The following is a 12,290-nucleotide window of genomic DNA, read 5'->3' on the forward strand; positions in this document are numbered from 1 at the left end:
TCGCTCTGTCCTCCCTCGCAAGGTTGCTAGGTTTGGTGAGTGTTGCAGAGTCTATATTTTATTTAGCAAACAAACAATGATAATCATTAGATAATCATTTCATAGTCACATCATAGTCACGTCATAGTCACTGATGAGTTTATCCAGTGCATTTGAAATACCACACTTGACAGATGTTGTTAATCCTAGGATGTAAATAACCGAATGTCTGCTGGCAGGATACCTCTTTCTTTGAGTAATAAATTACAAAATTCCGTCCCTTTCACTCTCGCTTAGAGCAAAAATAGACATCTTTACACATATACCATGATATATCCTGATATACCATGATAGACAACAGTTGATACTTTTATTTGAGGATTTAAAAAATCCTGGAAATACTGAATGCAGTATTTGTCATGTCGTAGCACCTTTGGCTATAAACAGCACAAGCAATTAATTAAATCTGTAATCAGGCTAACAGAGCAGTCTCCATCATGACCTATGGGTCAGCCTGACTCAAGCCCCCAGAGACAGAAGACTAACTGAGTAACAAAGTCATATTTTACAAGACACTGTACCTTCCCGTTTGTAATTGGCTTACCAGCACATATTGATTCCAATCAATTCCATCCCGCTTACCTCAGATGAAAGCAAGGCGTGGCCAGCGTTTTGAAAGATCATGATGGAGCTCGTAAAAGAATGCGGTCCAAGAGTTGAATAAAAGTATTTAACAAAGTTTGGTTTAATTAGAAAAAGTAGTTACAATAATACTGTCTTGGAAAGATCCAATCCAGGAAAATAATAAAGCACATATATAAACACTCATCAAAGACGAAATCAGCATCTTTCGCCTGAAGAACAATAAAACCTCTGGTTTAAAAATCATCACAAAAAGTTACCTAAGAGCCAAGCACAGCTCTTCAAATCTAAACAGACAAGAAAAGTGCTCGCCATCATAGGGAAAAGCTCGCATTTAAAACATCCATATTCCGGTCCCAATACACCGCTCGACATTGAAATGGAGATACAAAAATTCAAGAAAAAAGCAGAAGAACTTTTCATGCGCGAACATTACTTTTTATACACAGTTCCGTAGCGTCATATTGCAAGCAAAGATAAAGACTCCTTCTTTCAACTGTGTCTTGCCATTGGCTTATCGCTACTCCATAGGTTAGTAACTTGAAAAAGTAAAAGTAACAGTTTAACTGAAACAGATTACTGTACTTGGAATTCCCCTAGGATTCCTCTCCTCAATGTCATGTGCTTTCGCACTGGTCCCCGGCCTCATCAGCATGCTAGTGAGGGAGACTGGTCTTAGGAGGGATAGCCTGTAAGCTATAGATATATACAGATATATACAGATTAGGGCTGGGCGATATGGCCAAAAACGTTATCACGATAAAATAATTAAAAAAAAATCATATCACTCGATATCGATAATTATCGTCGATATAATTTCTGTCAAGTTGAATTAACTTCTTATGCCCGGCGCCGTTCTTCTACGCAGTAAACACGGCCCAGTGCATAGATTATTATATTCCACCAGGGGGCAACCTACCGCCACTGGATCATATGCATTATAAGAATGGAACTAACACAGTTAGCCAGAGCAAGCAGTGTATCCCACGACAATGTACTAACTATCACCCTAAAATACTCTGTTCCGCCCCAATACATTGCAACGACGTCCACCGCATACCCCACACTACTCTTAACCGTTACCCTCAGAATTCACGCCACACACCCACTCCGCACGTAAACTATAAAATAGCGGCGTGCAAGCTAATGATCCTAGCCAGCCTCGTTTCCAATGTACTAACTATCACCCTAAAATACTCCGTTCCGCCCCAATACATTGCAACGACGTACACCGCGGCGCAGCATACCCCACACTACTCTTAACCGTTACCCTCAGAATTCACGCCACACACCCACTCCGCACGTAAACTATAAAATAGCGGCGTGCAAGCTAATGATCCTAGCCAGCCTCGTTTCCAATGTACTAACTATCACCCTAAAATACTCCGTTCCGCCCCAATACATTGCAACGACGTACACCGCGGCGCAGCATACCCCACACTACTCTAACCGTTACCCTCAGAATTCACGCCACACACCCACTCCGCACGTAAACTATAAAATAGCGGCGTGAAAGCTAATGATCCTAGCCAGCCTTGTTTACTACCCAGAGGTGCACCGCGGGTCTCCTTCGCTGTCGCCATCTCCTTCACTGATTGGTTGTTAGTGCGCGTGTGCTGATATCCAAGCTTGGAAAATCAATATATCGAAACTTTGCGACCACGTTTCATGTTTATTTCGAGGAAATAATTTATCGCGATAGTTATCGTTTTATCGCCCAGCTCTAATACAGATATATATATATACAGGTACTATACAGGCATATACAATAAACATATACTCAATCATGGTTAAGCTTAATCATCACCCGTTGTGTTTTAAACACGTACAGCATCGTGCAGTGACCATCGGTAGTGTGATAGTAAAGGGTTAAGCATCTGTTGCACCAATCAGCGAGCTGCATTTTAGGATTCTTGGACGCGACCGGAGGTCGAACTGTTTGTAAAGTGAGACGGCAACAAATCTTCTTCCGAGATAAGGTCATAGCGACCAATCAGCACACAGCAGTTTATTTGTCCTGGGGCGCCGACCGGAGCAGACTACAAGGTCACACAGGGGAGGGAAAGATAATACTGATGCAAGCCTTCCTGCTTGGCAGTATGTATATAGTATGTAAGTATACTAAGTATTGATTATACTTTCTAGTTTATTTAACATGTGCAATCAACATATACTGATCATTTTAGTTATACGTTTATACACACAGTGATAGAACGTAGTGTAGGCACAGAGCGTAACTGTCCTTGTAAGAGCTCCTCATTCTTCCCAGAGGCCGTCGTGGAGGGAGGGAGGGAATCGTGGAGCACACAGCAGTAACAGAGAACGGAACAATTGCACTGCTTTGATATACAAGATAATACATGTTCTTTAATCATATCAACGGTGAAAGAAAGTAGGCACAGAGGTCACTGTCCTAATAACGTCTGAGGGGGAACGGGATGGCAAATGCTGGGTCACGCTGGCTGTGACTCAACAATAAGCCTAAAGAAATCAGAAATCTCCTATTTCCATGAAGACACTCATGATGAATGAAATGTACGATGTCACATGGTTTTCCCCCCTGTGTGTCAGCAGCAAGCTCTGTGACTTCCGGGAGAGCGGCCACTCCAGCCAGGACTCCATGCGCGAGGACTCCTTTGTGTCCAGCACGGACCCGGACCACCTCTCCGAGAACACCACCTTCAGCGGCTCCGACAGCGAGACCCAAGGTCCCGTTAGCCCCTTTACAGACCCGGCAGACCGCCCTCCAAACTCCCCGCGTTCAGAACCACCGCCTGTATCACCCCGAGCCTCTCGGAAAGCGTGTTTCGATGACGTCGCCTCTTCTGAGACCAGATTACCCTCTGCGGTCGCCGAGCCAGAGGAGAGCGCGCACACCGCAGGTATCCAAAAGGATCCCGAGGCCATAGAGCAGAAGGCAGAGGTAAAGAAGGTGCCAGAGGGTCCGGTAGAGAGCACCCTGGAGCCTGCGGCTAATGTAGCCCCACACCGCTCCACCAGCGTGCTGAGCAGGAAGATGTCATCGGATTCCATCTCTGTAAGTGTGATTGTGGACAGCCCTGAATGTACACTAGGGCTGCACGATTAATCGTTTTTTAATCGAAATCGTGATTTGGAATGATGCAATTATCAAATTCGATTATCGATATCGATTATTAAAATATATTGCGATAATTATCGTTATCGTTATATCGCCCAGCCCTACCGTTGGGTACCGGTATTGATTCCCAGGTAAAAAGAAACGTTTTCAGGCTCTGTGTCCTGAAAAGACTCACCGCGTAGGCCAGATGCAAGCCGCATTTTACAATAAACCTCTGTGGGGCTGCTTAAAAAAATTATTATTATAATGGCTAATTTAATCGCAATCGCAATATCTGTCAGAAAAATCGCAATTAGATTATTTCCCAAAATCGTGCAGCCCTAATGTACACACACACACACACACACACACCATACATCCAAACATATTCTAACCTATTCTACTATTAGAGACGGGCATTTTGAGTAATTTAGTAGTCGAGTATTCGTATCACAAAAAAGAAAAGCGAGCACTTGAGGTCTAGCACTCTGGTGTGTGTGAAATCAAAAATTTTCTGACAAACCTGGATGCGTGTAGTGGTAGTGGTGTGGCTGGAGGCTGATGGCAAACAACGGCAAGACTCAAAGCTTTGTGACGTCTCAGTGTCACCAGTTTTCATGTGATGTAGTTACGCATCCAGTCTGTCTGTGATTTAGGGGTTCTTAGGTAACAATTACAAATTGACACTCGTTTTTGCTAAAAACCTTTCCAGTGCCATTGTTCTAGCTAATGACTAGCTAGCTAACAAAACAAACCAGTGTCCCATTCACCAATGTTAAATATTCTATATATATATATATAAACCTATGCATTCATTTTGGTGACATGGTTACTTTTAGCTTTTAGGACATGTATACGTTTTATTAACTTGATGTTAACAATACATGATGTCTCGGAACTATACCTTCTGGCGCTAGCTAGCTAACCACTTCATGTAATGTGATTGCAGGTGCTAATTTAATGCTAACCGAACTCTGTGATGAACAAACTTTAAAGGAACACAGCAACTTTTTTGGAAATTAGCTTATTTGCCATCTACCCTGGCGTTAGACAAGCAGATACATACCCTTTTATTCTCTGTGCATGCATTAGGCTTAGGGAACAGCCGCACCGTAGTACTGTAGTAGTCCCCAAACTAAAATCTTTTTATTTTTTTCGGCGACCCAAAAGAATTGCATGTGTGTCACTGCATGACGAATGAAGACTTCTTCAAAAGTCCAGTTATTATTATTAGATTAGGCTGGGAGGTGTATCCAATATGAAGGTACATCGTCATGGATCCATGCAAATAGTATCCATTTTTACTACACTGTTGTCCATGATATATACATATTGTAAAAAATATATGAATGAATAATCATTTTTAAAAAAGGACTTTGGAATTTTGGAGGTTTGGAATAAAAGTATTGTTTTTCCCCCAAAAAAGTATTGATTCCTGAATTTACCATTTAAAAAATGTATGTTGTTGTTTTACATGTTACGTGCATGTATCCCCTCTCCACTTCCTATTTCCCCATGTGGAATGCACCTGATTGGATCAATGGCATGCTGGTGTTCTAGTGCGACATCTAGTGGCTGAATGTTATCTATAACACATTTTAAGTGAATGAGAAGATTATTCATTGCAGCAGTATTCAACAGGTAAAAGTAAATGGAGCATTTTTGAATGATATATAGCACCATGACAATTATATTACATGAGAAAATATGCCATATCACAGAATCAAATTGTATTTATTTGTTTGTAATTTTTTATTTTTGTAATAATATATCCATATCACAGTCACTCAGTAATTTGTACCGGGACACTAAATACTGTGAAATACGCGCAAAAACTAAGAATATATAGTGGTGTCTGTGTTATTTTGGCCATATCGCCCCGGCCCTACTGCAGTTATATAATGAACATGGTCTGCTACATTTTTACACACACAAGATACCTTTGCTCTCTATCCGTTTTTAGGCAGATCCCTGTCATATGATTTCCTTGACCCTGACTCCCTCCTAAGCCTTGTGTAATGTGGTTTATAGCGTCTACTCCACTACTGGTTTATGGACACATAAAAGCCCTTTTTGTTCCAGTGTGTGATGTGGTTCCAGAGGACAACCCATACCGTAGCGTTGTGTTAATGATTTTATTGTGGTTTTACAAGCGGATGACAAAAATCTTGCTTAACATCATCACTGATTGAATACTTTATTGACACAACAGTAAGACAACATTTGAAACAACAATGTCAAGCGCTGGTCAAATGGATAGGACACAATAAAGCCATTGACTTGTTTCCATTGTGGTCCATTTACATAGAGCATAAAAAGTCACGAAGGAACATGTACACAGACCGGACACCCTAAATGCAAGTACAAAAACACCTAACCTGAAAACTCAGTCAACTAATGTTAAAATAAATTAAAAACCGCAAACACTTAAAAGCAACTCATGATAAAAGAGATGAAAACCAAATTAAGACCAATTTGAGTTGCTGCAAAAAAATAAAAAAATCGGAGCCATGCTTTTAGGGCGAATTTAAATCCGAGAGGGGAGTTGAAGATTTTAAGGGATGTTGGCAGGGCATTCCACATTACCGTAGCAGAGTAAAAAAAATCCTTTTTTACCTGGTGCATGTCCTGACTTTAGGAGGGACCAGGTCCGTGGGGCTCCCTCTTGTGGCGTATTTGTGGACATCACTTACTTTATTAAAATAATTTATTAGATACTTGGGGACCGTTTCTTTGAGTACCTTAACACAATGTCTGCCATGCAGTTTGACCATATTATACCTCTCACTGCCAGTGCTTCCTGTTTGCGTTTTCCTTAATGATAAGCAAGCAGTGCAAGAATGCGGAAGCATTCTACCGTAGTGTCGTGCGGTAATGCGCCTTTCATTTTCCGCCGCCGGCGTGCTCGCTCAGGTGCGTGTGCCGGCGTGCTCGCGCGAGGTGCCCGCGCATGCGCATGAGATCCCGCCTTGGTTCGACACGAGCGGAGCTCAATATATATAAGTCACCGCCCCTTATTCAGTATCTAGAAATAGCTCAATTGGCAAGACTACATGGCTGTGGATCCTATGGCTCGTTTGCTGGCGAGTTCGAATCCCATCGAATATTTTTTTTTTAACGTGATTTTTTTTTTTAACATGTATTCTTTCGCCGGTTAAGGTTAGGCATGGTTAAGGTTAAGGTTAAGGTTAGGCATTGTTTCGGAGTTGGTTAAGGTTAGAACGGTTAAGTTTAGGCGCTGTTAAGGAGCTGGTTAAGGTTAGAGTTTGTCAAAGAGAATGGCAATATAATTTCTATGGTTAAGGTTAGGCATGGTTATGGTTAAGGTTAAGGTTAGGCATTGTTTCGGAGTTGGTTAAGGTTAGAACGGTTAAGTTTAGGCGCTGTTAAGGAGCTGGTTAAGGTTAGAGTTTGTCAAAGAGAATGGCAATAGACAGCCTATTTCCGCGCGACAGCTCCCAAAGCGGGCCTGAAAAGAAAGGCGCTTTACCGTAGTGGCGTGCGGTGACGAATGCTTCCGCATTTTTGCACTGCTTGCTTATCATTAAGGTAGACGCTTCCTGTTTAGTTTGAGGAGGACATCCCTAGTTCCTACCATCTCTTCTTGTTTAGTTTGAGGAGGACATCCCTAGTCCGTCTCTTCTTGTTTAGTTTGAGGAGGACATCCCTAGTCCCTACGGTCTCTTATTGTTTAGTTTGAGGAGGACATCCCTACCGTCTCTTCTTGTTTAGTTTGAGGAGGACAGTCGAAGTGTCCTTGAGCAAGACACTTTAGGCCATGGTTACACTGGGGTAAAACAGCAACGTTCTATTTTCGAATGATTACGTTTGCATGCAATATCGCGCTATAATTAATATAATTTGCTATCCTCCTCAGATTGCTTATTCACGTGTAACACGCACGGTTATTTCCAGAGTTTACAGCAGAGCTGTCCCAAGTAGCTGCGGCTACCAACGTGTTGTCAAGTTATTGTTATAAGGAGCCCAGTCCAAAACGACAACAGTCTGCATACCCTTAACAATTGTGTGTATTGAGCCGTATTGTATTGTACCCATTCTGCAATCTGTTAAATAAAGTTTTCATCCATTTCTACTAGCGTTAACGTTACTACGTTAATAGCCTCGATGCTAACTATATACATGGAGAATGCCATTCACATTAGCATGTAGCTAACAACACCGGAGATCTTTTTGTGAGACTAAACTATCCGCTCTTGGTGGTCAATTGTGTTGATGTTGGTTTTGTTTCATCAACAAATGAGAGGCAGAACACACAGTGAATGTATCCGTTTTTGTTTATTGCACTTTGTTTTCTTGCTGAAAAATAAATGCTACGTTGGCTAAATGGCTCACGCGAGGTATTTAAAGATGGTGACTTTGTTGTTTTTTAGCAGGAAGTGTAGTGACGCGTTCAACCTTTCCTGATTGGTTGAAAATGGCCTTCATGTTTGAACTACATCGCCACCTACTGCTTTGGCATTGTACTACATGTATATAGTAGACGAGACAAAACGACGTCTAACTTAACTCTTAGTTGCCTGCCAATACGCAGTGTTCTGAAAAGCTAAATGAAACTAAATGAAATGGCCCTAGTGTAACCGCAGCCTTAACCCCTAACTGCTCCCAACTGCACCTTGCATGGTTGCCTCTGCCGTCGGTGTGTGAATGTGTGGGTGAATGGGGTGAGCGTGAGCCATACGTTGTAAAGCATTTTGGATAAAAGCGCTACTTAAATGCAGTCCATTCACCATTCGCTGTTCTTCACCTACAGCATTCCCACTCCTGGATCTCTGACGACGACATCTATAAGCCCCACCTGGAGGAACTGGCGGACGTGGACGAGTCGCAGGGCTCCACACCGGCCCGCGTCAACGGGCTGACATCACCCCCTCTGGAGCTAGAGGCCCCTCTGTCACCCCCCAGCGTGGTCCACTGCAGGCAGATAGGTATGGTCCAAACAACACAGGCAGATAGGTATGGTCCAAACAACACAGGCAGATAGGTATGGTCCAAACAACACAGGCACATAGGTATGGTCCAAACAACACAGGCACATAGGTATGGTCCAAACAACACAGGCACACTGCTGATACTGGCCCATACTTGTACCTAATATTGGCCTATACCTGTACCTAGTTTGCATCCATTATTATACCTGTACCTAGTTCTCATCCATTACTATACCTGTACCTAGTTCTCATCCATTACTATACCTGTACAGTTCGCATCCATTACTATACCTGTACTTAGTTTTCATCCATTACTATACCTGCACCTAGTGCTCATCCATTATTACTATACCTGTACTTAGTTCTCATCCATTACTATACCTGTACTTAGTTCTCATCCATTACTATACCTGCACCTAGTTCTCATCCATTATTACTATACCTGTACTTAGTTCTCATCCATTACTATACCTGTACTTAGTTCTCATCCATTACTATACCTGTACTTAGTTCTCATCCATTACTATACCTAGTTCTCATCCATTACTATACCTTCACCTAGTTCTCAATCAATCAAAAACCTGTTACTGATAATATGTATCCTGGTATTGGCCCATGTTTTTCTGCAAAGTTCCCCTAGATACTTCATGGGCTGCAGTTTTTTGCTAATCACCAGTATTTACTGTTTAAACCACTCCCATCCTTTAAAATAAACCAAGCCATATAACCATATAATCAAGTAATGTACTGGTAGAACTGTACATCCTTTTGTGTATCTATCGTTAGTCCCTGTAAAGTGTATGTCCTTTTCACTATGAATTGAAAATGGGGGACCCTGATGTAAACAAGACGAAAGTCTTTCTCTGGTCTGCATCCCCTTAACAATTGTGTGTATTGAGCCGTACTGTATTGTACCCATTCTGCAATCTGTTAAATAATCATTCATTCATTGTGTATCTGTCGTTAGTCCCTGTGTACGGATGGAAGTGTATGTCCTTTTGTGTATATCGTTAGTCCCTGTATTTACTGATGGAATTGTACGTCCTTTGTGTATCTATCGTTAGTCCCTGTATTTACTGATGGAACTGCGCAGGCAGCTGAACCTTTGTCTGTACATTTTTGGAATTACTTCCTCAATGTCCTTTCAAGAAATCCGATAAGCTTATCTTCCATCACTCTACATCATGTTTTTCTGTGTGGTGCTGATGCACTGTGCATGTCTTGTGACATTTGGGACCAGACAAACCGGTTCTCACACAACCGTTGTTAAAGGGATATTTCACTTCGTAGAACTTCAGTATCAGCAGTCTTACCTTCACTTCCATTCATTTTGGAAGTGTTTAAAATAAATATACTATGAAAAGCAAAGTCATTTTGGTGACAGACTTCTTCAGACAAACATTTCTCAGTAAATGTGTATTACTGACAGTGACATGCATTTATTTTATGTGTATGTGTCTGTCTGGGCATATTTGGGGACAATGAAAATACCCTGTGTGAGAGGGGGACATGGATAAGTTTTTAATACAGTTTTACTGTATAAAAGTTGATTAATCTGTCAAATGTTTAACATTGGACTCCATTCAGTTGGATTTGTGACATTGTTTTGATTCCACATAGTAGAAGGGGATGTTTTTGTGACCCTTTATTTCCCCCCCATGTAAGGTTGGACACAATTACATTGTGTGATTTGCTTTAGAAGTGTGAGGGATCGATGGAAAGATCTTTGAGTAATGGAAAATTTAGCTCACCAATGTACCTGTTGTACAATGTGTCTGATGCATTGAGGTCCATCGTTTGGTTTTAGTGCTTAAAACAGGGGATGTTTTAGCCTTTTATCAGAGTTCGACACTACATTGTGTGAGGACTCATGTTGCTGAGTAACGTTGCATTTAGCATGTCAATATGGCCATCTGTTGTTGCTTATTGGGCTTTGCCATGTTATGATTGCAGCATATTTTTTTGTATCCACTTTTTCTCCTCCTGTTTTTCTGTGTTTTTCTCCCATCCTAATTTTGTCATTATGCCAATTCCCCCCTCCCCTTCCTGGTCGTTGCTTGCATGTGCCCCCACTGGTCGTCTAGGGAGGGTTGATAGATACTATCACATGTCCCCTCCGATACATGCAGAGTCAGCCAGCCACTTCTTTTCACCTGCCAGCGCGGACTCTCATTGGTGAGGTGTAACGTGTGGGAGGCTCACACTACCCTCACCATCTCCCTTCCTCGCTGTGCAGGCGCCCTGACCGACCTGTAGGAGTCGCTGTTTACAACGACCAGAATACCACCCCACCGGCTTCCCTCCCGCTGACTCTGCCAATTGAGCCAGTATGACGGCCGGCTCTGCTCTGCTCTCTAAATATCGGCCACTGAAAACCCCATATCGTTCGACAACTACTTACACTGAATGTCTTTTCACTCTTCCCTGCTTTTCCCTGTGTCTTGCCAGGCCTGTCCAACCCGTTCCGAGGCCTGCTGAAGCTGGGGCACCTAGAGCGGCGCAGCGCGGTGGGCATGTGGCGCGACTACTACTGCGAGCTGTCGCCCTTCGAGTTCCGTCTCTACCTGAACGCAGAGGAGCGCACCTGCTTCGACAACTGCTCCCTGCTGCGCTGCAAGGGCGCCCGCGTCGCCCCGCCCGAGGGCCGCTTCGAGCTGGACTTCCCGGGGAAGCGCCTCTACCTTCGGGCTGCCAACCGCGACGAGGCAGAGGACTGGGTGGACCGAATAGTGGAGGCGGTCAACAAATGCCGCCCGGCGCCCCGCCTTGAGGAGTGGGAGGTGCTGCAACCCCCCGGTGAATTTAGCCCAGACGAGCCCCAGCTTTTGTCCCCTTCCTCCGGCCACGCCAGCCCCGAGCGAGGCTCGTCTTCAGTGGACTCACGGCCACCTCCTCCTCCGCCTCCACAGGAGCTGGACTGGACACGGCCTGCCGACTCGGAAGCGGACGCAATCAAAGAGGCCGTGTTGTACTTGTCCACCGACCCCGAGGCTCGCGTCTGGGTGCCTCTGGTGTTCTCCCTCTCCCTGGAGGCCCTGAAGGGCTTCCGGCTACAGGACGGCAGGAAGGTGCTGCGCCTCAAGCACAGTGTGGAGGGCATCCGAGACGTGGTCCCCGACGTGGCCCTGGGAGGGGCGGACTTCTTCAAGATCTTGACCTTCAGGGAGACGCTCAAACTAAGGGCGGAGAGTCCCGAGGAGGCGCGCTCCTGGCGGGCGCTGGTCCGGGGGGCCCTGGACTCCTATCTGGAGAGCGGGGAGGATGGGGGCTCTGAGGAGCCCATCCTGGCCAACCTGGGGGTGGGGGGGAATATCCACAGACTGGTCCAGCACAGGCTCAAAGAGGACGGAGTGCTGCTCAACCACCTGTGCACCGTGTCCTCAGAGAAGGGGCTGGACATGCAGGGCTTCAAGTGTGCAGGTTAGACTGGATATTTTGTGTTTGGTTAGTCAGTCAACTCCATCAATCAGTAGGGTTCAAACCAGGGGAGGAAACTAACTTTTTGGCTTACCAGCCAACTGGCGAGTATCTGATTTTTTTTACCAGCCAAACAGATTTTTTACCAGACAAAAAAAATCGCTAATTGTGATAATTACTTCTTTGTATGTCAAGCCGCGTCAATGTTGTGTATGCATCTGGGT

The 12,290-nt window shown here is 44.0% G+C and overlaps 1 protein-coding gene across 3 annotated transcripts in view; it reads left to right on the plus strand.

Annotated features, from left to right (window-relative positions):
• plekhm1 (pleckstrin homology domain containing, family M (with RUN domain) member 1) overlaps positions 1-12,290 on the plus strand; it is a 69,395-nt gene that overhangs the window by 45,009 nt on the left and 12,096 nt on the right. For 2 of the 3 annotated variants that reach the window (XM_084323323.1, XM_084323324.1), the window contains exons 5-7: positions 3,193-3,658; positions 8,472-8,646; positions 11,098-12,069. In XM_084323323.1, coding sequence (XP_084179449.1) covers positions 3,193-3,658; positions 8,472-8,646; positions 11,098-12,069 — 1,613 coding nt within the window. The remainder of the gene's footprint in view (positions 1-3,192; positions 3,659-8,471; positions 8,647-11,097; positions 12,070-12,290) is intronic. The other variant, XM_084323325.1, reaches the window with a different exon arrangement.

Source organism: Notolepis coatsorum (genome assembly GCF_963971535.1).
Source record: "Notolepis coatsorum genome assembly, chromosome: 10".
Classification (NCBI taxonomy): domain Eukaryota; kingdom Metazoa; phylum Chordata; class Actinopteri; order Aulopiformes; family Paralepididae; genus Notolepis; species Notolepis coatsorum.